A 27,375-nucleotide genomic window follows, 5' to 3' on the forward strand; every position below is an offset into this window, starting at 1 on the left:
ATAGATAGGGGGGGGGGGGGCATGAAGAGCGCCTGTGTACAACGGGAAGACATGTGCTTTAATATTGTGCGTTTCTAGCACCGCATGGGAGGGGAACATATGATTTCATATCACACGGATACACCATCATGACGACGTTTTCCAATGAGTCACCTTCAAAGGCCAAGATGAAGGTCCCAGTATCAACCCTACTGTCCTTTAGTCCCCACTTGACATGGCAGACAAAATGCACACCCCATCTCTCCAAACTGGCATGCAACTCATCATCGGTCTGTAAAAGGAGGTCATGGTGGAAGTTGATATCCTGTTATGTGGAGGGGGTGGGGGGTGATAGTAACAGGAATGGAATCCAGCTTGTCACAGGCAAGCAGTGCCTGTGACTGAGCAGGCCCAGCAGTTTCAATCAGAAGCTAATAACTTTTTCATTTTCCTTATCACTTCTACTTCCCCAAACCTGTTCTCAAGATGTTCAACAAAGAATAATGGTTTTATGGCCACAAAGGAATCCCTGTTGGTCCAAGAGCAAACAAAGTGTTCTGGGGAGTATTTCTCTCCTTGTCTCTTAGCCCTGTGTTCCCCCTATGGCATAGGCAGGAAACATTGTGGGGGTCATATCTCTCTGTATTGTAGAAATTTTTTTCTTCAAAAGGAACTTCTGTTGCCAAACAGACAGCAGTGGATGAAAGTTTAAGGCACTTCATTTGCAAGTCATCTGCCTTGGTTATTGAAGAGAAACATTAGGTAAAGCTCAACAATAGGGGCCATGTAGTGAAAGATAAAATGGTGTATAAAGTGCCAGAAAAAAGTGTCCCCCCAAATCCAAACATGGCTGGCACACAAAGATCGTGCAATGGCAAGTCGGTGGGGGAAAAAAGAATAGGAGAAGGATAGACTTAAAGCACAAAAGGGAAGGAGTGCTGTTGCAGCTGGGGTCACGTGTTAGTTAAACACGTACTCACAAAATAGATGTGTGCCCCGTGGGAGGTGGTGGTGGGGGGGGGGGGGGGGAAGGGGTCTGTAAGATGATTCAGCATGGCAATGGACCTAACCATACATTTAAAGACGAGTGTAGATGAAAATGTGCTCAACAGTGGTATGTGGATTTTTGAAGCATCATCCCATCACGAAACTGTATGAAAAGAATTAATCATTGATTAAGGAGTACCCACTCAGAAATCTCCATCTGTTGAGAAGTACCATCTGTACAAAGATGTAACAATGAATGAAAAACAAACCACACTGACTTAACATTCATTGGACTATTATGTATGGATCACAAATAGATATCTAAATGTCCCATATCCTACAATTGTAACTACATTCTATCAGCTGTGGCTTCTACTTCCTCCACATGTGTCCACTTTCACACTCAGAAGATATATGTCTGAAAGGGTTAAAATATGCAAAGTGGTGGATAACTGACATACATGAAGACTGAGAACTGAAGCTCACAGCATTCTCTGCTATGATTATGTGAGGTTTCAGCTTATGCAAGAGTGCAAAAGTCCATGTAACTCAATGCTTTTGTTTAACTGAATACTGCATATACTGTCCCCAATGTCTTATTTACTTCAGTAAGTGTATGACAAAAACTTTTTAAGACACTTTACATCAATGATTCACTTTGAAGCTGTCCACACTACTTTCTCCTTTGATGAGACACTAAAGCACCTGCTGATGTCCTGACTACAATGTCAGTTATGCCTTCCTCTTCGTTAACACTACCTGGGCCAGAGTGGCACAAAAAGTATAGCTATACTGTTGAATTTACTCATTCTCCCCCCCCCCCCTCTCTCTCTCTCTCTCTCTCTCTCTCTCTCTCTCTCTCTCGTGGTAGCAACTGAATAGCTAGAAGTATGTGCAGTTGTATGACATTTTACTCTGGCAGAGAAGAATCTCGCCAAAGAGAGACCAATGAATCCAAATGGTGAAGCTTGTGGAGAACAAAAATGAAATGTTTCTGTACAAACTCATGGTTTTGAGTAGGTCCAACTTTAATTTATTTCATGCCAAAAGCAGCAGATAGGCAACAGAAAAGGATTAAGGAGACATACTTTACTGCACAGACCTCAGTATATTCCAGTTCATTCTGTGATTTAGATGATTGTTCAACAAAATGCAGTATAGTTACATTAATGGAGTTCTCTCAGTGAGTCCTGTGTCACTGTGGTTAGGGAGACAAGATCCGGCTGCAACATTAACAGAGAGAGAGAGAGAGAGAGAGAGAGAGAGAGAGAGAGAGAGAGAGAGAGAGAGTTTAAGCTATGAAGTAATATATCCTCAATACATGTACCAATGAATTGTTTCATTGTTTACCAAAATTTACAAGGCATAGTGTACAAAAATTTGGCTCCGGGAGTGGAAAATTACATAAACTATAAAATATGTCTGATTTTTCTTGAGTAACTGATATCCCATACAGTACCAAGATATTGTGGATGTTGGCTGTGAAGTATGCAGAGAGCATAACATACAGAATTGTGCATCCCAGAAACTTAAGAGCATACCCCAAAGACAACATAACATTCCACTCCCATGTACGCCTCAATTATGTCATATGGATTATTGTGGAAACATTACTATAACAAAGCACTGCTTCAAATCACACTACAAGCCACAAAATAAATTATCTTCAGGGTGGCAATCAGGCTAAGATGATTATAATGTCAGGGGCAACCGAAGTTTGTGGTACCATCCATCTGCTTTGACCAGTGACATAACCATGATGTGATGTGCGATGTCATGGTGTCACAGCATATTTTAAATAGACTGTATTTGCAGAAGGTGTGGTTGTAGTATGCACCGGCACTCTCAGGTGTGGGATGCTTATGTTTCCAAATTATTTGAGAGTGACGTTAATGATTCATTGTACTCTGAGTATTTTTTGTGAGAATAATACAGGAGAGTTTGTGGCAGTTGTTAGTGAGTTATTTTGATGTTGGAGGTTGTCAGCAATAGGTTAGTTTCAGAATTATTAGTGTGGTGTGTTGTTTATAGTTAAGGATTTAATTTTATATTTCGTTTTTTTTATTAGTTATGAATATGACAACGAAGTTCATGAGTATGACACAATGGAGAACATCATGTTGACCACAACTGAATTCCAAAAGTTATTCGGTTTAATTGTTGAGTATACGGAAGATTATGTTTGTGGAGAATATATGAGACTGAAAAAAGTTGCTGAATCTCCGACCTGCCAATAGTATACGTGGTGTGTTCGGCAGGACGATGTATGGCATTCAATGTGGAGGAGTTGGCATTCAATGTGGAGGAGTTTCTGGCTTGAGAATTCAAAGCTAGCCATTTGAGAGATTGTGTTAATGTCATATTATTTTTGCTATCACTAGACTGCTAGATTTATCTGTCAACGGACATTGTTTGGTATGTGTGTAATTTTTTCTTTTATTTTTAGTATGTATGGTACGTGAGTTTATGTGCATAACTGGGTGTTCCTTGTACATCAAAATTGATGTTAATGTAATTTTTTATGAATTTTTCAGCTTTGTTGATAGCCGTGAGTAATTATGCTGTATTGTGATTAGTGAATATCATGGAATTTGTTTTACCTAAATTGGATTAGATTAGATTAGATTCAGTTTTCATTCCATAGACCCAAAAAATGAGATGATTTTCGTGGATGTCGAACATGTCAGAACATATAACATTTGAATATAAAACTTATTACCCTCTCATCAACTGTCAAGAGATTGTCAAAATAGATGAATACAATGCGGTAAACTGGAACAGCTAATATTTACAGAATTAACACTCTGTCAGAATGAAGAATTGTTATGCACTATTAATAAGTTTATCATGCAAAAAATACTTAATCTTGACTGTTGTGACCAAGTACTGTCAAAACTGAAATCTGACAGACATTTTTACTTAAACTGGCTTAGCAGTCTCTGATAAGATATTCATCTATAAAGTAGGAGTTACCCATCAAAAAGTCTTTCAAACTCTGTTTAAACCAAGCTTTATCTGAAACCATGTTTTTAATGGTTGTTGGTAATTTATTGAAAATGTGTGTTCCTGAATATTGGACCCCTTTTCGAACCAAGGTAAGTGATTTTAGGTCTTTATGTAGATCGTTCTTATTCCTAGTACTGATACTATGTATTGAGCTATTGGTTGGAATAAAGATACATTACTTGCAACAAATTTCATTAAGGAATAAATATACTGAGAAGCAGTGGTTAGAACACCAAGTTACTTAAAAGGTTTCTACATGATGTTCTTGAATTTACACCACAAATTATTCTTATCACATGCTTTTGCACCCTAAAAACTTTTGCTCGGTTTGATGAGTTACCCCAGAATATAATCCTGTATGACATAATAGGCAAAGTATGCAAGTTTTTTTATATTCATATCTCCTACATCTGACACCATTCTCACTGCAAATACAGACTTGTTTAGGCGCTTAAGCAATTCTGTGGTATGCCCTTCCCAACTGAATTTATTATCGAGTTGTAATCCCAGAAATTCAACACTGTCAACCTCTTCGATCTGCATGTCTTCATATGTTATACACATGCTGGAAAGAAATCTCTTACAGGTTCTGAACTGCATATAGTGGGTCTTCTGAAAGTTTAATGACAGTGAATTAGCTTTAAATCATTTATTAATGTGAGTGAAAATTTCATTAGCAGCTATTTCTAAATCTGTACTTGACTTGCCACTTATTGCAATGTTTGTATCATCTGCAAACAAAACAAACTTAGCATCTGGCAATGTAACAGATGAGAGATCATTAACGTACACAAGAAAAAGCAATGGACCCAAGATGGAACCTTGAGGAACACCATATGTAATTAATTCCCAATCAGATGAAGACTGACTTCTTACTGCACAGGTATTTTGCAACAACACCCCTGTTTCCTGTTAGATAGGCAAGACTCAAACCAATTTGCAGCATTGCCGGTGACACCATAATATTCTTTAAGAGAATGCTGTGGTTCACGCAGTCAAAGGCTTTTGACAGGTCACAGAAAATGAAAGTAGCTTCTAATTTATTATCTAATGAATTAAGTGCATTCTTACTGTAAGTGTAAATAGCTTTCTCTACATCAGAACCCTTAAGAAATCCAGACTGTGACTTGGACAATATATTATTTCCAGTCAGATGCTTAAGGAGATGCTTGAACACAAGCTTTTCAAATACTTTTGGGAAAGCCGGCAAAAGTGAGGTTGCACTATGGACCTGGTTTTAGCTTATAGGTCAAGTGAATTATTAGATGCTGGATTTGTTGACTTGTATATGGTTTTGTGGTATTGCATATTTTGTTTGATTTATACACATCAAGCAAAATTTCCAGTACCAGGCTTTTGAGCTATGCATCATGAAAATCATCTGAGCAATATAGGCCATGTGAAATCTTTGGAGCTGGATTTTGAAGCTACAGGTGGGTTCATGGGCTTGGTTTGAGCTATATGTGTCAAGTGAAACATTCAATATCTCTCTTTTCTTTTCTTTTTGTAGCTTTGTGTGGGTTCTTGATATTGTGGATTTTGTTTGCGTCATGTAAGTCAAGTAAAATTTCCAATACCAGTTCTTTTTCATGTGTTTTGTATTGTAATTTTATTGACTGCTAACAAATTAATTAATTTGACCTTTGCATTCGTGATATGTTTGACATGTCTTCATTATTATGATAGCCATACATTTTGCTTGTCTCCACTCAAAACCTCCCTAAATCCTGTTGTCCAGTTAGTTTCAAATATTTCTGCAGTTAAATATTTTTCATGTTATCTGTGTCTGTTCATGTGTGTAATGAGTGACATCATGGTACCCATATTGTACAAGGTTGGATTCATCTGACAGAAGTTCGCAGTCTTTTATGTGTGTCTTTTGATGAATCAGCACCTCTCCTATTCAGTTTTGTATTTGGTTTACATTACTTGATACAGTTTTGTGTTGGATACAATAAACATTTATGAGCAGGAAGTGAACAGGATTTGGGAAATATCTTAATTCTTTTTCCTGAACTATTCACAAGTGCCAGAAAATTACAATGATCTCTAGATGCGTACTTTTTTTTTATCTTTTTCATTTGACCCTTAGATTTCTGTGTGATAGTGTAGGGAGGTGACAACAATAACTTCCTTTATCTCCTTTCAGAAAATCTCCCACTGGTAGCTGACTTTTTCCACACTATGATGTCTCACCTTCATAATGGGATTTATGGAACACAATGTTCAAAATTTCATTTGTCTTGGTACTAAAACAATATCGTAGCACAACTTACAGATTATATGAAATTATGAGAAATTTTAAAGAATGAGGAACCAAACTAATGGAATACAGTAGCATAATTCTATGTGTTTGTGCTTCTGAACTGATAAATAACAAAAGAGAGCAATAGCTGTTGATGATGATGATGATGATGATTTTTGGTTTGTGGGGCACTGAACTGCGTGGTAATCAGCACCCGTACAAAGTCCCAATTGTTACGCAGACCAATTTTTACACAGTCCAATCTAGCCACTGTCATGAATGATGATGATAAGGGTGAAATGATGAGAACAACACAAACACCCAGTCCCCGGGCAGAGAAAATCCCCAACCCGGCCGGGAATCGAACCCGGGACCCCATGATCCAGAGGCAGCAATGGTAGCCATTAGACCACAAGCTGCAGACAGCAACAACTGTGAACATCTGAGTGAACAGCCAAGGCAAATACATGAAAATAATTTAAATTGTAAGAGTTAAATATGTTCTTAATGCACACAGTAAAAAAGTCGTCAGATTTTTGGCACAGACTTACATTATTCTTATTGAGGGAAAGTGTATGCAAATGCTGCAAACGTGGCAGGCACAATGTATCTGTTAAATTGTTGTTGTCCAACACCAGTTCTTTCAACAAGGTGAATTGTTCAAGGCCCTGAAGAGTTGAGAGTTGGTTGAAGCTAAGGTCCATATAATGCACACTTGGTGCATACACTTGTATCAATGAAGATGGAATACGCGAGCAGTCTTGACCCACATAGGTTAGCTAGAATAACAAGTAAAAATTAGAGTACATTGAAAACTTCGAAAATTAAAAATAAGTTGTTTCATTCCTTTGCTATTTAAAACATTATACTCTCTGAAATAATTACAGATTTCAATGAGACATTGTACTGAACAAACAATTACAGTATTATAAATAAATGCACATTTGCTTCTCCTATCTGCTGTTATTACATAATCTGTGTGACATAATGGGCAATAAAACTCAAATAAAAAGTAATTAAAGTGATCATGAACCAGAGTGTTGGTTTAAACACTACAGTGCTTTACTAAATATGCTCTTGCAAAAGGGAAAATGTCTTTCCCTTCCCCATATAAATGGGGTGTACATTTTGAATTACACAGCAAATTATCCATTTTATAGACCTACATTACCACAGGCGAAAATTAAGTTTTGTGGCAAAATAAAACTACAGGAAAAACTGGGTACTCAATCCCGAATGTTTTAATTTGTAGCATGCCACTTCCCATTGTGCCATCCACATATAAGGTCAACTTCTGTGTCATACTACTTTATTTTAGGTCTGTCATCATATGATGCAAATCTAGTAATAATCTGAAGCCAATACTTAGTGATTATTTCACAAAATGTTAGATGAAACGTTAGGCACAAAAATTCCAAAAATAAATACTGGGAACTGGCATCTGTCGCAGTCCAAAAAAATTTGGTTCCAGAGTATGTATCTTGAGGAAAACACTCTCAAGCTTGCAGGTAGTTCTCCTTGATGATAAAACGGGGCCTTAATTTCTGATACTATCCCTAAATAAAACTAGTAATCAAAATACCGACGTCATTCTCATTTTACATGTACTGTATCGTAGAGTATATTCTTTTGGCTATTATTAAAAAATTAAAAAAATACTTAATGGAAAATGATTCTGTAACACACGAGCTCATAAAATACATTTAAGGAAAAGTATCAGCGGCATCCCACACGCGTCAACGGCCCTTTAATATGACGGTGTCTCACCTTACTGTTTTCGAAAATTATGGCATTTCGATTCACTTCGGCACATTTACTGTCCTTTTCCAAACACAAATCACTGGTTTTCATGATTGAATTGTGTTTATAAATCTACGCGACACTGTAAACAAATCACTTCACATTGCAAAGATTATATTTTGTTCGATAAAAAATTTTGACGTTTATCATTTGTTTACAAGTCATGTGAACTGTGACGCAAGGCTTAAAAAGTCCGTGCGCACACAATGATCTTAATGCCCAAATACTTGCGCAAATGCGAGTGCGTGCACTATCTTGCCGCAAAACTCGCGTGTCGACATGACAAAGTTTCATCCTCTATTCGTCTACTGTTCTGTCATATGCCCGTCTAAGAAAGAACTTTCAGGAGCAAGTGGCAAACATCTCGCGAAAAATACTTCAGTTCCGGACAATGTTCGCAACTACGCTTAAAAAGGTGTTAATAATGTATTAGATGTAGAAAGTACAATGTAAGTGGTCAAGACATTGCCTCCTTAAACTAGCTCAGTTTTCACATTTTAACTTACCGGTACCTTTTGAGTTACACGGGACGACTGTCGAAATTATTTGTTATTGTACAGTCATGTTTAAAAGTATCCGAACGACCTGAATTGCATTTCGCCTTATTCGCATGCAACCCGCATAACGCAGCTGTCTAGCAGGTCCTCTAATCGCTCCTCCATACAGTCGTTTGACTATTGAAAATGGTTCCAACAAGTCACCACTAGAAAACACTAATCTGTATCGCAATAACTCAAGATATAAAGCAATACCACGATACTACAAATATCAGGGAACACCTTATCACAGATAAGACTGTCCTTAAGGCTTGTAAGCTCACATTTATTACAATAAATGACGTACCTGAAATGTTAACCCTCTAATTATTACGTCAGATAGTTAATGCACGTAGTTAGTTCGTCGAATTCATAATTTCCTCTTCAAAGTAACATACCTTACTTATTATTTAACGCAAAATGACCTGAAAAAAAATTTAAGTTATTCACGAGCAGCTAGTTGAGAATATGAATGAACTTCAAATGAAACGACGAACTGTCTTGTTCTGCATACGGATTCAAACCCAGGCCATGCAGACTAAGCAAAGATTTCGTGACTGACGGAAACTAGCAGTAATTCCTGAGTAGGCATACAGAGAGTGATATACCTCGATTTTAGACAGTATCAGTTAGTAAATATCAACTTTCAATTACATAACGTAAACATTTTTAACAGACACAATTCCTACTCAGCATCTATTGTCCCTGTTAACGAACTACGAGAGATGTTAAATATTGCTTCTTCACAAGTAACTTACTTGAAATGCCATGAGATAAAGCTTTGTGTTGGATAGGGACTCGAACCCAGAACCTAATCCGTTTGTTACCGATGCACAATCAACTGTGACATATAGGATTTTCTCGGCAATAGCTAGTTGTTTTAACTGAAATGACGAGAAGAAACATTAACTTTTTCCTTCCCAGGACTCCAACCCGGCACCTATCGCTGTTATTTTCCACAGAAAACGAACGTTAAATATGGGTTTGTTACACCAGCAGCGACATGTGAGCTTGTTTGAAATAGAAATAATACGACGAAGAGTTCAGTGCTGACTGGGAATCGAACCCCACACATATCGTTGTTGACTACACGATACCGAATTTTTCTCTACTAGCGGCTCAGAATAACATCCTTGAACTTACAGTGATCTCGCAAATAGTTCTGTGCCTCACTGTGAGTCAAAAACGTCAGATGTCGTTAGTGTTGACAACGAATGAAAATACATTAAAAATTAAAATTATTATCCACCAACAGATAGTTGTCCTCATGCTAGAGCTTGATAATACATAATGAAAACTTTAGTGCCGGGCCAAGATTCGAACCCACTCAGGCGCAATATGTGGAGATGTTGAGGAATCTGCAGTTTTGGAGTTCAGAACCAATTTTATCGACATACAAAAGCTCAAATAAAAGATGGAATAAGTGTCCTGTAACTCTGCATAGCGTTTGTTTCGTCAATAGAAATAAATAACTAGTATAAGAATTGTTACTGGTGATAGCTTTTCTACATGTCGCCACTTCTGACTTTATTGTGGTTCAACCTAACGTCTACTTGGTAGAGAAGGAATATCATGTTATTGTGAATTTCAGATCACAATTCCATTATACCTTCTTCAATTGGCGTAGCCAGGAGAGAATAGAATCTGTCTCTCCCTATCAAAAACCATCGGCAGAAATTGGAATCAGACCCACACCATAAGTAAATGAACCTATCATCAATCCAACAGACCACCAAATCCCTTTTTCTGTGACTCATTTTTCTATCATAACGCCTTTGCGCCACACTGGATGAGAATTCTGACACAAAGGCTCCCTGTAGTGGTTTGCAGCAAATTGAGTACATTCATTTACTTAGTTGACTAAATCGCCATGAACTAGCTGACTCGGCTACCCAGTGCATACATTCGACTCTATTTTGAAACCACCGAAATAAAATCATGTGACTGCCACCTACACAGAACTGCCAACAAATGTAGGATGCAGAAATTTAAATAGGAAGTGTTCCTTTCCACGTGAACTACTCTATTGCGCTATCTGTTTGTTGAAAACGTCGTGCAGTGCAAAAGAAAAGCTGTAACTGTCTGTCTCTCAGAAGTCTAGATCCGGTCATATGCATTATCTCCCAGCACTGTGGAATGCGGAAGATCTGGAGGAATTGTTGTTGATTTCCGTAACGGCTGTACCTACATATTAGTTAGTAGCGTAATGGTAAGCGTCGCGCACTATGGACATTACGTCGCTACTTCGAGTACATTCACTGCTACATTTTTTAAAACACAGTTCTGCTGTCTGCTGAAGTTATCAGTCCAATGGAACTTTGAACATAATTCCCTTCACTTCTCAACCCAAAATAGTCACATGTGCCTCTACTGGCACGAATTAGTAAAATACTACTCACTTAGATTTGGATTGGGTCTGTGTTTAATTGGTATGCTGTTTCATACTCAAGAGGTATGCAAATGTGGCATTTCATAAATAAAGTTATGTATTCCTAGAAACCTAAAATTTTCTTGTCAGCAACGGAAAGAGGCGTTACCTGTTGTGCTGCATTGTAAGTTTTTTCACGCCGGCCGCGGTGGTCAAGCGGTTCTAGGCGCTACCGTCCGGAACTGCGCGACTGCTACGGTCGCAGGTTCGAATCCTGCCTCGGGCATGGATGTGTGTGATGTCCTTAGGTTAGTTAGGTTTAAGTAGTTCTAAGTTCTAGGGGACTGATGACCTTGGGAGTTAAGTCCCATAGTGCTCAGAGCCATTTGAACCATTTTTGTAAGTTTTTCACCATTGCACTATGAGCCGAAAGTATTTTCTTGCGATTTCATTATCGATGTTTGATCTGACTACTTGTAGCTCTTTCACAGACGAGATAAGATCTCGTGGATGATAAAGAAGGACGGTAGGAGTGCGGTTCGATTCTCGCTCAGGCACAAACATTTGTATCTTTGTTTTAGATTCAAACACCTAGCAGTTGGTTAGAAAAACCGATACGTAACACTTGATTTTACTTAGTTAACAATCCGATTACATGTTGGGTTTCTATCTCCGTCACAGAACTTCACATCCTGCGCTTCATCTTTAAATGTATGCACACTTCGTTACTTGTGAATGGAGGTATATCAGACGTCTTTCGTGGTTAGTTAAAAGGGACGAAAGGATCTTGATAAGAGCCCTAGTTTATTGCAAAAACTGTCGTCTTTTATTTTCAAGTTTAGATTTGCTTACTGATATTGGTGAAAATTTCGGTACTTCATGACTCTTCATGTCTAGTCAGCAATATGATATAATTAGATTAGGTTAGATTTGATAAGATTAATACTTGTTCATAGATCATGAATACGACATTATGTTTATTTTATTTTATTATTTAGCGTATGGCATTTAGACACAATTGTTATTACAATCAATATGCAAAATTGTAATAATTTGGCATTAGATATTCTTACAGTTATTACAATAGTTATACAGAATTATACAAAATTATACAAAATTACACATAATACACATGTTACAGTAGTTATACAAAGTTATAGTAGTTTGGAAGTAATTACAAACAAACATCTAATGAGTTAATATATGCAATTGATTCTGGAGTCGCCATCAGGAAATCTTCTGGAGTCCCATCATAGGCTGTCCTGGGGCAGTCTTCTATTATGTGCTGGATAGTTTGATTTTCTCCACATTGACATAGCGGCGATTCTGTCATGCCCCACTGGTAGAGGGAATAGGCGCATCTGCCATGTTTAGTTCTAATTCTGTTTAAAGTTGCCCAGGTTTTGCGTGATAAGTCAAAACCTGGAGGCTTCTGGGAGATACATGGAAGTTTGCTGATGTTCTTTAAGGACCATTCTTGGTGCCAGGCGCTGGTTATGTTGAATTCTTCCTCTGTTGCAGATGTGGCTATTGAGGTACTGATGGGTGACCTTCTGGAGCGGAGGCGGCTTTGGGTGGCATCTTCAAAATTCTCATGGATGAGTAGATTCCGATTGCTCATTATCTTTTTGTACTCTCTTATAAGAGCGTTTGTGCGGCGTAGGTTAGGGGGTGGTATGTGGCTTAGTACTGGGAGCCATTCCACGGGTGTAGTCTTTATTACACCAGCGATCATTCTCATTGTGTTATTGAGCTGTGCATCGATTCTATGGGTGTGGGGGCTGTTTAGCCATACCGGCGCACAATATTCGGCAGCTGAGAAGACGAGACTTAAGGCTGATGTCCGTAACGTAGTAGCTGCCGCTCCCCATGTCGTTCCACAGAGCTTCTGTATAATGTTATTCCTTGTTTTTAGTTTCTCTGCTGTTTTCATTAGGTGACCTTTGAAAGAGAGTGTTCTATCGAGGGTCACACCTAGGTACTTTGGGGTTTTATTGTGGGTAAGCCATGTGGTCTCGAATTTTATTCTGAGCTCCCTCTTAGCCGCTTTATTGTTTAGGTGAAAACATGATACTTCTGTTTTGTTGGCGTTAGGTTGCAGGTGCCATTTTCGGAAATATTCTCCCATCTTCTCCAAGTCAGCTGTTAGGGTCTCCTCTGCCCCTTCAAATGATTGACTTCTCGTTGCAAGGACCCAGTCATCGGCGTAGCCAAACTTCTTTGATCTTGTTTCTGGTATGTCTGCAATGTAGAGATTGAAGAGGAGTGGTGCAAGCACCGATCCTTGAGGTAGGCCATTTTTTAGTTTCCTCGATGAGCTAATATCTGAACCCATGGTGACTTGGATCGTTCTGTCATTCAGCATGTTGTTTAGTAGGCGAGCTGTTAGTTTACATGGGATTATGCGGAGGAACTTATAAATCATGCCTTCTCTCCAGACTGTGTCGTAGGCAGCTGACAGGTCTATGAATGCTGCAGTGGTTTTAAGCTTTCTTTGGAACCCAGCTTCAATGTACGTCGTGAGTGCGAGAATTTGATCGACACAGCTGCGGTTTGGTCTGAAACCTGCTTGTTCGATTGGTATAGCATTGAGTATTTTCTGGCAGATTCTATTGTAGATGAGCCTTTCTAACAATTTATATATTACTGACAGTAGTGCTATGGGCCTGTAGCTCTTCGGTGAGTTTGTTGGTTTCCCTGGTTTTAAGATGGCTATTATTTTCGATCTTTTGAGGTCACTAGGCACATTACCGGTTTGGATGATGTCGGTGAAGAATCTCGCCAGCCAGAGTTTTGTGTATTTACCGCAGTGTATCAGGAGTTCTGGGTTAATGCTGTCGGGTCCTGGTGCTTTCCCTGTTCCCTGGCTTGACCTCTTTGAGTGCTGTTTCTATTTTTTCGAGTGAGAAAGGGAGAGCGTATTCAGTTTCTGTCGCCTTATTCCTCAGATTCCTGAGTTCTCGTTTTATCTTGATCGTGTGTGCTCTGTCACTAGGGGCTCTGGACGTGGCCACTATATGAGATGCCATGGTGTTTGGGGAGACGTTTGCTGTCTGTCTTTGAATAGGTGCTCCACTTCCTAATTTCCTTAACAGGGTGTCGGCTTGAAGTCTGGAAATTCAGGCTCTCCATTGCTTCTGTCCATTTACGTTGTCTTGCAGTATCAAGACTGTGGAGAAGGTCATCGGCCAGTTCTTTGTCGCCCGTCTTGAGGAAGCGCTGGTAGAGCTCGTCACTGTTTTTGGACCACCCTGGGACATACTCTCGTCGGTATCCCCTAGGGATGTGCTTCTTGGCAGTGCTTATTACTGCTCCGATGAATCTTCTATAGTTTTTATGGGTAGGTGGAATCCATCCTAGACATTTATCAAGGTCTCGAGAGTACTTTTCCCAATTTGCGTTCTTGAAATTCCATCTGGGGCAAGGCATGGAAGTCACCAGTGGGATTTGGCTGCCAATTTCAATAATGACTGGTCGGTGCTGGCTATGAGGAAAGTCGCACAGGACTTTACAGGTAGCTGGTAGTGGTTGGTTATTTCCGTCAGTTGAGGTGAAGCATAGATCTGGGTTGTATTCCTGCTCCCAGGCAGCTGATCTGAATGTGTAACGGTCTTTCGCGTCAAAGATAAGGTTAAGATTTTTATTTTCAGCCCATTTCACCAAGGTTTCACCATTAGCATCACACTCCTTATATTTCCACTGTTCGTGGTGGCTATTGAAGTCTCCCAGATAGATTGCTGGGTGAGGTTGAGCCTGAATTACTGATCTTGGCCATGGAGTGGTTGGAGGTTTATAAATATTTGTAACGGTTACGCTCCCAACTTTTACTGTGACATTATGGATTCCATCACCTGACGACGTGGAGATAAGGGAGGCATTTTCTATATCATGTCTGATGTAGGTTGCAACACCATGGGTATGGTGGTAAGTGGCACCAAGTAATTCAAATCCGGGTATTTTGCCCCTTTTCCGCAGTTGTACTTCAGTACTACAATGTGTTTCCTGAATGGCGATCAGATCAATGTTGTCTTTCTTCAGTAACGTCCTCCTAAGGATATGCCAACAAGGAAACTTGGACCTACGGTCCGAATCTGCCATCTCAACATAGAGAGCATAAGCTATTCTAAGTGCCAATACTTATCAACGACATTATGTAATTATGTGGAACATGTCATTTTAATGAAAGATTTCTGTACATACCATGATTGAATTTCTTTACAACAATTTTTTACTCTCTCTCTCATCCTTTTTTATTTTTATCTCTCTGTCCCTCTCTCTCTCTCTATCTCTCTCTCTCTCTCTCTCTCTCTCTCTCTCTCTCCCTCTCTCTTTCTCTCTCTCTCACACACACACACATACTTTTTTTATTTGTTTGTTTTGCTCGACTATCAGTGAGGCACGAAAACGTCTGTGAACGAGTTTCGTGGTTTTGAGTACACTTACGAAAGAAATATAAAAACAACTATGAGAGTCACTGAATCATGATGCTTAGTCTGCAGTCAGTTCTGAGTATTATTAGTAACTACGCTCCAGTCCCTAAACCTAGGTACAGAAATGGGAATCAGATGCATTACGTATTCCAGGCCGTGGCGGGCGCGTCTTTGAGACACAAGCTATGGTCACTTCCCAGCTCGCTGTAGGATCACATCGGTTCGTCTTCTTCCTGCTGGTATTGTAACTGAGATTTGGCAACAAGGGAAGTTATGTTTGGCAACTCTGTGATCGACGAGTTACTTCCTGGTGTGCACAGAATTAAGACTCAAAGTTCACTTGATTTTTCCTGTCATTTCCATTGAATAACCTGAGTTATTGTCGCTTGAGGTGTAACAAAAGATTGTTAATTTACGGTTTTCAGCCCAGTAAAGTCGTTGCCCGTGGAAATCTCAACTAATCTCGTCCTTCAAATAGCACTTTACGAGTTATTGCCACTATTGGCCTCGTAAGAGGAAACCAAGACAGATACCTATTCGCCAGCTCTGTAGTAACCTGCTGACCTACGAAAAAGTTTCTTTTATGGTTCGCGGTTACAGTCTAACTGACTGTGAAGATCTTATCTCGTCTCTGAAAGAGCTACAAGTAGTCAGATCAAACATCGATAAGGAAATTGCAAGAAAATACTTTCGGCTCATAGTGCAATGGTGAAAAACTTACAATGCAGCATAATAGGTAACACCTCTTTCCGCTGCTGGCAAGAAAATTTTAGGTTTCTAGGAATACATAACTTTATTTATGAAATGCCACATTTGCATGCCTCTTGAGTATGAAACAGCATACCAATTAAACACAGACCCAATCCAAATCTAAGTGAGTAGTATTTTACTAATTCGTGCCAGTAGAGGCACACTTGCATACAGATACTCAGTTATATTAAAACAGACTTTTATCATAAGGTTATCGTGGGTAGTTTTATTTCATTTCTTATAATTTTTAGTGTTGTTAAAACAATTGTAAACATAAGAGAGAAATTAATTATCAACGATGTATGCGAATTCTCTGATGTTATCTGTAACCAACTGACAATGCACATGCAGTTTATTGATTACATGCATGTAGAAAACTTGTTCTGAGTTAAACCTGTCAAACAAGGTTTGAAGAAGAATAAAATGCCACTACCACACGACATCTAAGTAGAAAATACTTTTCTGACGTATTCTGGCACGATGCGCTCTCTCCATAGATAATACAAGTAAGTAGAAGTAAGACATCTGCTGCCTGGCCGTCTATTAAACGTGAAAAGAATAAAATGTCGCAGAAGTTAGCCCTTTTTCCACATGTGACTATTTTGGGTTGAGAAGTGAAGGGAATTATGTTCAAAGTTCCATTGGACTGATAACTTCAGCAGACAGCAGAACTGTGTTTTAAAAAATGTAGCAGTGAATGTACTCGAAGTAGCGACGTAATGTCCACAGCGCGCGACGCTTACCATTACGCTACTAACTAATATGTAGGTACAGCCGTTACGGAAGTCAACAACAATTCCTCCAGATCTTCCGCATTCCACAGTGCTGGGAGATAATGCATATGACCGGATCTAGACTTCTGAGAGACAGACAGTTACAGCTTTTCTTTTGCACTGCACGACGTTTTCAACAAACAGATAGCGCAATAGAGTAGTTCACGTGGAAAGGAACACTTCCTATTTAAATTTCTGCATCCTACATTTGTTGGCAGTTCTGTGTAGGTGGCAGTCACATGATTTTATTTCGGTGGTTTCAAAATAGAGTCGAATGTATGCACTGGGGAGCTGAGGCGATTTGGTCAACCAAGTAAATGAATGTACTGAACATGCTGCAAACCACTCCTGGGAGCCTGTGTGTCAGAATTCTCTTCCAGTGTAGCGCAACAGAATTACGATAGAAAAATAAGTCACACAGATGGGGATTTGGTGGTATGTTGGATTTACGTAAGTTAGAAGTGACAACATGAAGGAACTCTGTCACCCGTAAACTTTCTTATACTAATTATTTATTTCTAGTGGCGAAACAAACGCTATGTAGGCTCATAGGACACATTATTTGAGCTTCTGTATGTCGATAAAACTGGTTCTGAACTGGGAATGCAACTCAGACCGTCCTTAACGAGGAATTTGATCCTTCATGACAATAAAGCTTCACTACAATTCATTGTTTGTTGAAAACTGCAGATTCCTCAACATCTCCACATTTGCGGTTGAATGGGTTCGAATCCTGGCCCGGCACTAAAGTTTTCATTATGTATTATCAAGCTCTAGCATGTGAACACTTATCTGTTGGTGGATAATAATTTTAATTTTTAATGTATTTTCATTCGTTGTGAACACTAACGATATCTGACGTTTTTTACTCACAGTGAGGCACAGAACTATTTGCGAGATCACTGAAAGTTCAAGGATGTTATTCTGAGCCGCTAGTAGAGAAAAATTCGGTATCGTGTAGTCAACAACGATATGTGTGGGGTTCGATTCCCAGTCAGCACTGAACTCTTTGTCGTATTATTTCTAGTTCAAACAAGCTCACATGTCGCTGCTGGTGTGTTAAATAATAAGTAAGGTATGTTACTTTGAAGAGGAAATCATGAATACGACGAACTAACTACGTGCATTAACTATCTGACATAATAATGAGAGTGTTAACATTTCAGGTATGTCATTCATTGTAATAAATGTGAGCTTACAAGCCTTAAGGATAGTCTTATCCGTGATAAGGTGTTCCCTGATATTTTTAGTATCGTAGTATTACTTTAAATCTTGAGTTATTGCGATGCAGAGCAGTGTTTTCTAGTGGTGACTTGTTGGAACCATTTTCAATAGTCAAACGACTGCACGGAGGAGTGATTAGAGGACCTGTTAGACAGCTGCGTTATGCGGGTTGCAGGCGAATCAGGCCAAATGCAATTCTGGTCGTTCGGTTAATTTTGAGCACGACTGTACATGTAAATATTAATTAGCACTCCTAACTTCTCATATAACACTGTAAAATACTTGTATGCGGAGAGTAATTTCACAGCACAACCCGCTGATCGCGACATTGCGATTGCTGGCAATAAGAAATTACAAAGTTTTAGATTTTTCGGCAGCAGTATCCAAAAAAGTATTGAGCGAAACAATACCTGACACATGCGAAGCTATGTAACTGTAGCGAAGAAGGATACCCTGAAGAGTAAAATACCTGACTTACGTAATATATCAATTGTGAAAAGCTGCAGATTATACTTATAAGATACATTGTGGACGTGTTCTGAAGTTCATACATTTTAATAAGTGATAGGAGGAAAACCAATGTGCACACTTTTACTTTGTTTCTGAGTTTATGGGAATTTTCAAATCTCTCCCTGAAGTTCACCAGCAACCTGTTATAAACTCTTGCACCTGGATATAAAACTCGATTCTAAATTCAAGATGTTGTTGTTGTTGTTGTTTTGGTCTTCAGTCCTGAGACTGGTTTGATGCAGCTCTCCATGCTACTATATCCTGTGCAAGCTTCTTCATCTCCCAGTACCTACTGTAACCTACATCCTTCTGAATCTGCTTAGTGTATTCATCTCTTGGTCTCCCCCTACGATTTTTACCCTCCACGCTGCCCTCCAATACTAAATTGGTGATCCCTTGATGCCTCAAAACATGTCCTACCAACCGATCCCTTCTTCTCGTCAAGTTGTGCCACAAACTTCTCTTCTCCCCAATCCTATTCAATACCTCCTCATTAGTTATGTGATCTACCCATCTAATCTTCAGCATTCTTCTGTAGCACCACATTTCGAAAGCTTCTATTCTCTTCTTGTCCAAACTATTTACCGTCCATGTTTCACTTCCATACATGGCTACACTCCATACAAATACTTTCAGAAATGACTTCCTGACACTTAAATCTATACTCGATGTTAAAAAATTTCTCTTCTTCAGAAACGCTTTCCTTGCCATTGCCAGTCTACATTTGATGTCCTCTCTACTTCGACCATCATCAGTTATTTTGCTCCCCAAATAGCAAAACTCCTTTACTACTTTAAGTGACTCATTTCCTAATCTAATACCCTCAACATCACCTGACTTAATTCGACTACATTCCATTATCCTCGTTTTGCTTTTGTTGATGTTCATCTTATATCCTCCCTTCAAGACAGCATCCATTCCGTTCAACTGCTCTTCCAAGTCCTTTGCTGTCTCTGACAGAATTACAATGTCATCGGCGAACCTCAACGTTTTTATTTCTTCTCCATGGATTTTAATACCTACTCCGAATTTTTCTTTTGTTTCCTTTACTGCTTGCTCAATATACAGATTGAATAACATCAGGGAGAGGCTACAACCCTGTCTTACTCCCTTTCCAACCACTGCTTCCCTTTCATGTCCCTCGACTCTTAAAACTGCCATCTGTTTTCTGTACAAATTGTAAATAGCCTTTCGTTCCCTGTATTTTACCCCTGCCACCTTTAGAATTTGAAAGAGAGTATTCCAGTCAACATTGTCAAAAGCTTTCTCTAAGTCTACAAATGCTAGAAACGTAGGTTTGCCTTTCCTTAATCTTTGTTCTAAGATAAGTCGTAAGGTCAGTATAGCCTCACGTGTTCCAGTATTTCTACAGAATCCAAACTGATCATCCCCGAGGTCGGCTTCTACTAGTTTTTCCATTCATCTGCAAAGAATTCGTGTTAGTATTTTGCAGCTGTGGCTTATTAAACTGATTGTTCGGTAATTTTCACATCTGTCAACACCTGCTTTCTTTGGGATTGGAATTATTATATTCTTCTTGAAGTCTGAGGGTATTTCGCCTGTTTCATACATCTTGCTCACCAGATGGTAGAGTTTTGTCAGGACTGGCTCTCCCAACGCCGTCAGTAGTTCCAATGGAATGTTGTCTACTCCGGGGGCCTTGTTTCGACTCAGGTCTTTCAGTGCTCTGTCAAACTCTTCACGCAGTATAGAAATTCTAGATGGAGATTCATAATCTATATTAAAAGCCTTGTCAGTAGTATTGTGGTAGTGAACTGTGCAGTTTATCTTTAATTCAGTCTTGTTGTGGACCATTTACTTCATTAGGGAATAAACGCATTGACACATAAGCATTAATTTCCTTTTGTCTCTGAAGAGACAGCTGCAACATACTAGTTTAACTTCTTAAAACAGTAATCTGACAGCACTCTCCTCTTTAATAAATACTTTTAACTTTTACAATTATTTTATCTACACTGGCACAAAAGACTGTGGTCCCCACACGTAAAGATTGGTCAGCGCAAATGTCAATTCCTCCAATAAATTGCTGTAAATGTGTGTTCACAGGACACAAATTCCAGTACACTCTAGGTCTAGAAAAGAAATTTTCAGTGGCAAGCGTCTAGGTAAGTGGTCGTCAAACTGCGGTCGAGTTAAATGTTGATGTGGCCCACAGTTCTCAGCCGTATTTCGTAATAATGTGCTTCCAGCACTTAATAGCAGAATCACCTGGCGTCAAGAACTTCTTAATAGTGTATCCTTGTAGCAAGTAATATAAAATCAAATTAAGTCTGTTATAATACAATACAACGAGTAAAAGAAAAATAACAGTCAAAATGTTTAATAAACATTAGTGATCATGTCTTATATTTCAATTACTGTTATTAATTAATGTAATACACTAATTTATGTAGTTGAGCATTTAACAGTAAGATCGATATGTGAAGGTGTGGTAAAGTGGCCAAAGTGGGAGAAGCGGCCATTGTTTGAATTCAGTAGAAGGGTAATAGCAGCAGAGGCAGCCAGAAACATCTACATAGTGTACGGGGATAATGCCACTGGATGGAGCAGGGCAGAAAACTCTTTTCTGTTTTAAAGAGGATCGGTTTGAGATTAGTGAGTATCCACGCTCAGGAAGACTTTGGGCTTTGATGAAAATCTTTTAAATGCATTAATCCACAATGATCCATGTCAGTGTATGCGAGAATTGGCAAATGTGATGAACTGTAATCATTCCGCCATCGTGTGATATTTGCATCTAATGGGGAAGGTTAAAAAATCGGGTCAATGGCTACTGCATGCTGTAAGCTAAAATCACAAAAAGCGGCGAGTGGTCATATGTGTAACTGTGCTTGCTCGTCATCAACTGGCTCGTGAACAACAACAACGATTCCTATCCTGTATCATTACTGGTGATGAGAAATGGAGCTTCTATGCTAACATAAGGAAAAGAAAGGAATGGTTGAGCCCAAGGGAAAAAAAGAAAGAAAAGAAAAACTGCAGCTCCCCGTACAGAGACCTGAGAGCATCCACAAAAGATAACGTTTTGCATCTGGTGGAACAGCGATGATGTGGTGTACTACAAATTGCTTCTCTGAGGTGTAACCATCACTGCTTGTCAACAACTAAGGCGTGGCGGACGCAGACCAAGTACAACGACGAGGAAGACTGCATGAAGTGATGCTACTCCACAATAACGCTTGCCCGCATTCTGCTAGACTGACAGAAAAACAGTATACAGCTGTTTGGTTGGGAAGTCATTCTGCACCTACCTTATTCACCTGATCTTTCTCCCTCCGATTTTCACGTTTTCCACTCTGTATCAACCTTCAAGGAACTTCCTTTCTGAAAGAAAATGCTCTCTGAACATGTCTCTCCGAGTTTTTCGCCTCAAACCGCGTGATTTCTACAGTTACGGAAATGAAAAGTTGCCCCATCGTTGGCAGACTGTTGTAAATAGTGAAGGAGAAAGTATTATTGATGACCAAGTATCCGTTATGTGTATCTCCGGTATTTATTACACTTACGTGAAAACGCTATGAACTTATGCTCTAACACAATAATTAAACATTCACTTCGTGAGCCAGTATAGACGGAAAACTATTTACCATGTGGATACCTAGCTTTATAGGAACGATATTCAGACTGTGTGCTGCAGGATTTGCGTTGTTAGTAGTGTTAGTGTGGTGAGTGCCGTTAGGTGCTGGTAGTGGTATGGCGATGTAGGGTTGAGAAACAAGCATGTGCATTACAATTGCAGACAGTCAACATGGGTCTGGACAAGGGTAGCTAGGCTTTACTCGCAAAGATGTTGTATCAAAACAGCAGCAATAGTGCTGTTGCTCTTCCGAGTATTGATGCATTGATGGAATATGGAGAGGTCCTCTTTCCGCAATAGGGTTGAGGAATATGATTAGAAGTTTCGAATTAACTGGCGATTTGGGAATTGCTTCTGTGGGAGGCGGAAGGCCAATTGTGCTCGAAATTGTTGAAGAAGTTACTGTTGCCACGTCTGAGAATGGTGAAGAAAATGAAGGAAACTGAATCATTGGCTGATCGTTCGAAACTATGTGGCCACCAAGATCACCAGATTTAATCCCTTGTGATTTCTAGCCATGGGGTAACCTGAAGGACAGGGTTATGAACAAGACACTAACACACATTGGAGGTTGAAGATGAATATAACGAGGATGGTAGCAAAATCCCAGCCGAGATGTCTCTCGCAGCAGTAGAGCAATCTTCAATGCGGTTCCAGGCTGGTATGGAAGCAGATCGCCGTCACATTGAGCATCGTTTGTAACCTGGAACGTAAATGTGGTACACGATTAACAAATTCTATCCTCTCGTGTGGAAATTAAAATATGCTTTCTTTCAGTGGTTTATTCATTATTTCCCTATTGCATGTCTTTGCAAATGTTCCTACATAGTTTCATTGTCATACAATCACTTCATTTTTGGCAGGGGCCCTCTCAAGTAGCGAAAGTTTTATTATAACCTTCCTTTATATCGCCATTCTTGTCAGTGAGATTGAAAGAGGAAGCTTGTTGCGTCACTTTTTAGTAAAAAATACTATTCTGTTGTAAGATAAATCATTTGTATTATTTCTGTTACTTGACCTGTTGTGAGTCCGATAACATTTTACAGTATCAATTTTTAAACAACGTCTTTTGGTCTATAAATGTAGTTCGTTGTTGGTTATTTCAGTCTGACAATTTCTTCTGTGGACTGCTAATCTCGACATGGAGTATGATACGAAAAAGTGGCCACTCTGCTCCTTGGGAAAATACGCATTATACAACAAATAAAACTGCTTTCTGAGCCCTTTTATACTTGTTTACAAAGTTATCATCCACCATTCTACCCCCACCAATAAAAAGGAAGTCTTCGCACAAATATACCTCGTGAGTTGCAGGGCAAACTCGACGACTAGTGTAATTACTTGCGGATGGACTTGGAAATATGTAATTACATTTTGACGCTCATAACACATTATGCTTGTGTAATACAGAAAAATACTTGTGTACGGAGAGCAATTACTTCAAACAAACAGCTGACACTGACGTTAAGATTCCTGGCAATAGCTAGAAGCTACAAGGAGCTAGAATTCTCATTACAATTTCTGAACAAGCTTTGAGCGGAATCGTACCCAACATATGTGGGATTTCGCTGTCTGAAATCTACCCAGCACCAGAATATACGATTCTGATCTCTAGACAGGTATTCTTAATATAATTTGAAAGTTTTACTTCTGGTATTGTGGTAGTGAATTCTACAGTTCACCTCTAATGCACTCTTATTATAAACCACATATCATTTTAGGAAATAAAACAAGTATAACGAACTCTGGTCACATAGGCTCTCCTCAAGACCTCCGATTACCATCTTAACACAATATTATGACTGCACTCTTCTTTAAAATAAATAGGGCCTACTCCTTGGCTACACTGTCTTGTAAGATTATGAGATAGGACAGTACTGAACGAAAGTGTGTTAGCAATCCCTTTTGTAGATCAACATACTGAGAAAGATTTCTCAATGCAAAACAAGCAGAACTGAGATTTTAGTAAAGTTATCCACATGCTAGTGACACCTCAGTTTCACGAAGTGATTTCTATTTGTATCATATAGAAGAGCAATTGGGTAAAGCTCTGTGTTCATATCTGCAGTCATTTTCCTGAGTTGTTACTTGCATGCTTTTTGTCTTCTACATACGTAACTAGAGTTTCAAAAGGCAAGTAATAGTCAATGATATCTACAAGAGAAACCTTAATCTCTATCTCATGTGATCCACCTACATTGTAATCACTCAGAAAGCAGAAGATGTCGAAACACCACAAACTTGGCTTATTAGTTCATCGTCCCCAGTGCCAGATCAAATTGCTTTTGTTAACTCGCTTAGCTCCTTGCGGTCACTGACCAGTATAATTGTTGGGCATTCCTTGCTTGACATGTATGTAGGTTAAACATTAAAATGTTATTCCTGCTGAACCTCTCAGTGTGGTGTCATGTTTTACGTGCCTTGCTGGATTGGCCTTAGGCAATGTGGAGATGATTGTCCTCATGTTGCTGCATTATTCTCGCAGTAAGATTGACCTGTGGTGATGTGGAGGTGAGTTTACCTCAGGATTGTTGTGGAGAAAATTATTCTCACAGCCGGTCAGACCAACATGTTTTCAGCCTGTGGTGCGGTTGGTAGCCCATTTGCATGATTATCTGACTGTAGGATTGATCCAAATTATTGAAGAATGAATGTGCACTTTGCGGGATTCTTTAGCGTAAAAGCGGAAATCCAGTGTCTTCATGTAGCAGACGAGTTGAACACAGCCTCGGGAAGTGCAGAACGAGTTTCAGTGCTCAGTTCTGAACCCCCTGGAGCATTTCGATGTGTGAGCTGGCAGTCTTCCCCCACACTCCAACATTGGTCTGACCAGTGTCTGGTAAAGTGTAACGCCGTGGTGCAGCGGTAGTGACGACTGTGGATTATACAGCGGATACAGAACGTGGAGGCGCCCCACTGCTCTGCTTCTGACGTCATGAATATGTGGGACCCAGGTGAGTTTTTGGTCGAAGATCAACCCGAGGTGGTCTTCATCCATGGGATGGGGATTCCCATTATGTTTACAGGCGATAGATACAAGAGCAGCTTCCTTTGGGTGAAGATTACTGGCCTAGCTCTTGGTGGCATTGAATTTAAGTCGCCAGCTCGTCGCACATGGTCCCATTCTTTCGCACCCGATTTGTATGCGGCGTCTCATCTGGATGTTCACGCTGCGGATGAGCAGCGCTGTATGACCAGCTCTTTGCAGTAAACAGTCCACAACAATTTTGTTTTATTATTGTTTTCCTTATTGTTGTAGGGTCAACCGCTAGTAATTTCTCTATTAAAGAATAATAAGAAGCTGCCTTCTTATCTTGATCGCTGTAGTCCTTGCTCTTAATTTTCCACAAACATGTGTAACTCCTCTACAGGGTGTTACAAAAAGGTACGCCCAAACTTTCAGGAAACATTCCTCACACACAAAGAAAGAAAATATGTTATGTGGACATGTGTCCGGAAATGCTTACTTTCCATGTTAGAGCTCATTTTATTACTTCTCTTCAAATCACATTAATCATGGAATGGAAACACACAGCAACAGAACGTACCAGCGTGACTTCAAACACTTTGTTACAGGAAATGTTCAAAATGTCCTCTGTTAGCGAGGATACATGCATCCACCCTCCGTCGCATGGAATCCCTGATGCGCTGATGCACTCCAGGAGAATGGCGTATTGTATCACAGCCATCCACAATACAAGCATGAAGAGTCTCTACATTTGGTACCGGGGTTGCGTAGACAAGAGCTTTCAAATGCCCCCATAAATGAAAGTCAAGAGGGTTGAGGCCAGGAGAGCGTGGAGACCATGGAATTGGTCCGCCTCTACCAATCCATCGGTCACCGAATCTGTTGTTGAGAGGCGTACGAACACTTTGACTGAAATGTGCATGAGCTCCATCGTGCATGAACCACATGTTGTGTCGTACTTGTAAAGGCACATGTTCTAGCAGCACAGGTAGAGTATTCTGTATGAAATCATGATAACGACAGATGGCGCTTCATCTGATCAAAATAGCAATAATTAGCATAACAAAATAAAACAAAGCAAAGATGATCTTCTTTACAGGTAATGCTAAATATGCCCACCATCATTCCTCAACAATAGCTGTAGTCGAGGAATAATGTTGTGAACAGCACTGTAAAGCATGTCTGCAGTTATGGTGAGGCGTTGGCGTCGGATTTTGTCTTTCAGCATACCTAGAGATGTCGGTCGATCACGATACACTTGCGACTTCAGGTAACCCCAAAGCCAATAATCGCACGGACTGAGGTCTGGGGACCTGGAAGGCCAAGCATGACAAAGTGGCGGCTGAGCACACGATCATCACCAAACGACACGGGCAAGAGATCTTTCACGCGTCTAGCAATATGGGGTGGAGCGCCATCCTGCGTTTTGGTTCTAGTAAAACCCCATGTCATTCCAAGCATGTGTGTCAATTTTTACCTCTCTGTCTACATTACTCCGTGGTTTATTAAGATTTCAAATTTGTACTGACTTTTTGATCACCCGGTACATTGTGCTGAAGAAGAATTTATTCAAAAATGGTTCAAATGGCTCTGAACACCATGGAACTTAACTTCTGAGGTCATCAGTTCCCAAAAATTTATTAATGACAAATGAAGTATCTCAGTTATGTAACATATTAATTGTCACAAGCTACAGATAATATTTTTACATGTTTAGCCATGTTCGATGTCCATATATCGTAATAAATTATACTAGTGGTAAAAGTGGTATCTTTTACTTTCGTTCAGATTATATGGGAATTTTCAATTCCCTGTCCGAAGTCTATCAGCATCCTATTACGAACTTTTGCACCAGAATGTAAAATTATATTCTGAATTCTATATATGAATTTGCAGTCTATTCAAAAGCTTTATTTTTAATATTTTGGTAGTGAACTGTACAATTTTCCTTTAATTCACTTTTGTTATGGACCACATATTTCATTAGGGAGTAAATGAACCATATTGACACACAAGTTTAAGAACCACTACGTCCCAGTCACTGCTGCAAGTGCTCCTTTATCAACTTAACACAATATTCTAATTGCACTAGTCTGTATAATAAATTATTTTATTTTTATTTTATCTACACTGCCACAAATGATTATGGCTGAGGACAGTACTGATTAAATAATATTTTTGTTTAAGTCCACAACTAGTCT

The 27,375-nt window shown here is 39.4% G+C and overlaps 1 protein-coding gene across 1 annotated transcript in view; it reads right to left on the bottom strand.

The window, feature by feature from the left end:
- LOC126183773 (leucine-rich melanocyte differentiation-associated protein-like) overlaps positions 1-8,288 on the bottom strand; it is a 37,088-nt gene extending 28,800 nt beyond the window's left edge. The window contains exons 1-2 of the mRNA XM_049926008.1: positions 7,985-8,288; positions 6,769-6,996 (exon numbers count right to left, since the gene is read on the bottom strand). Coding sequence (XP_049781965.1) covers positions 6,769-6,996; positions 7,985-8,068 — 312 coding nt within the window. The 5' untranslated portion in view covers positions 8,069-8,288. The remainder of the gene's footprint in view (positions 1-6,768; positions 6,997-7,984) is intronic.
- Positions 8,289-27,375: the final 19,087 nt, after the last annotated feature.

The sequence above is a fragment of the Schistocerca cancellata genome, chromosome 4 (genome assembly GCF_023864275.1).
Source record: "Schistocerca cancellata isolate TAMUIC-IGC-003103 chromosome 4, iqSchCanc2.1, whole genome shotgun sequence".
Taxonomy (NCBI): domain Eukaryota; kingdom Metazoa; phylum Arthropoda; class Insecta; order Orthoptera; family Acrididae; genus Schistocerca; species Schistocerca cancellata.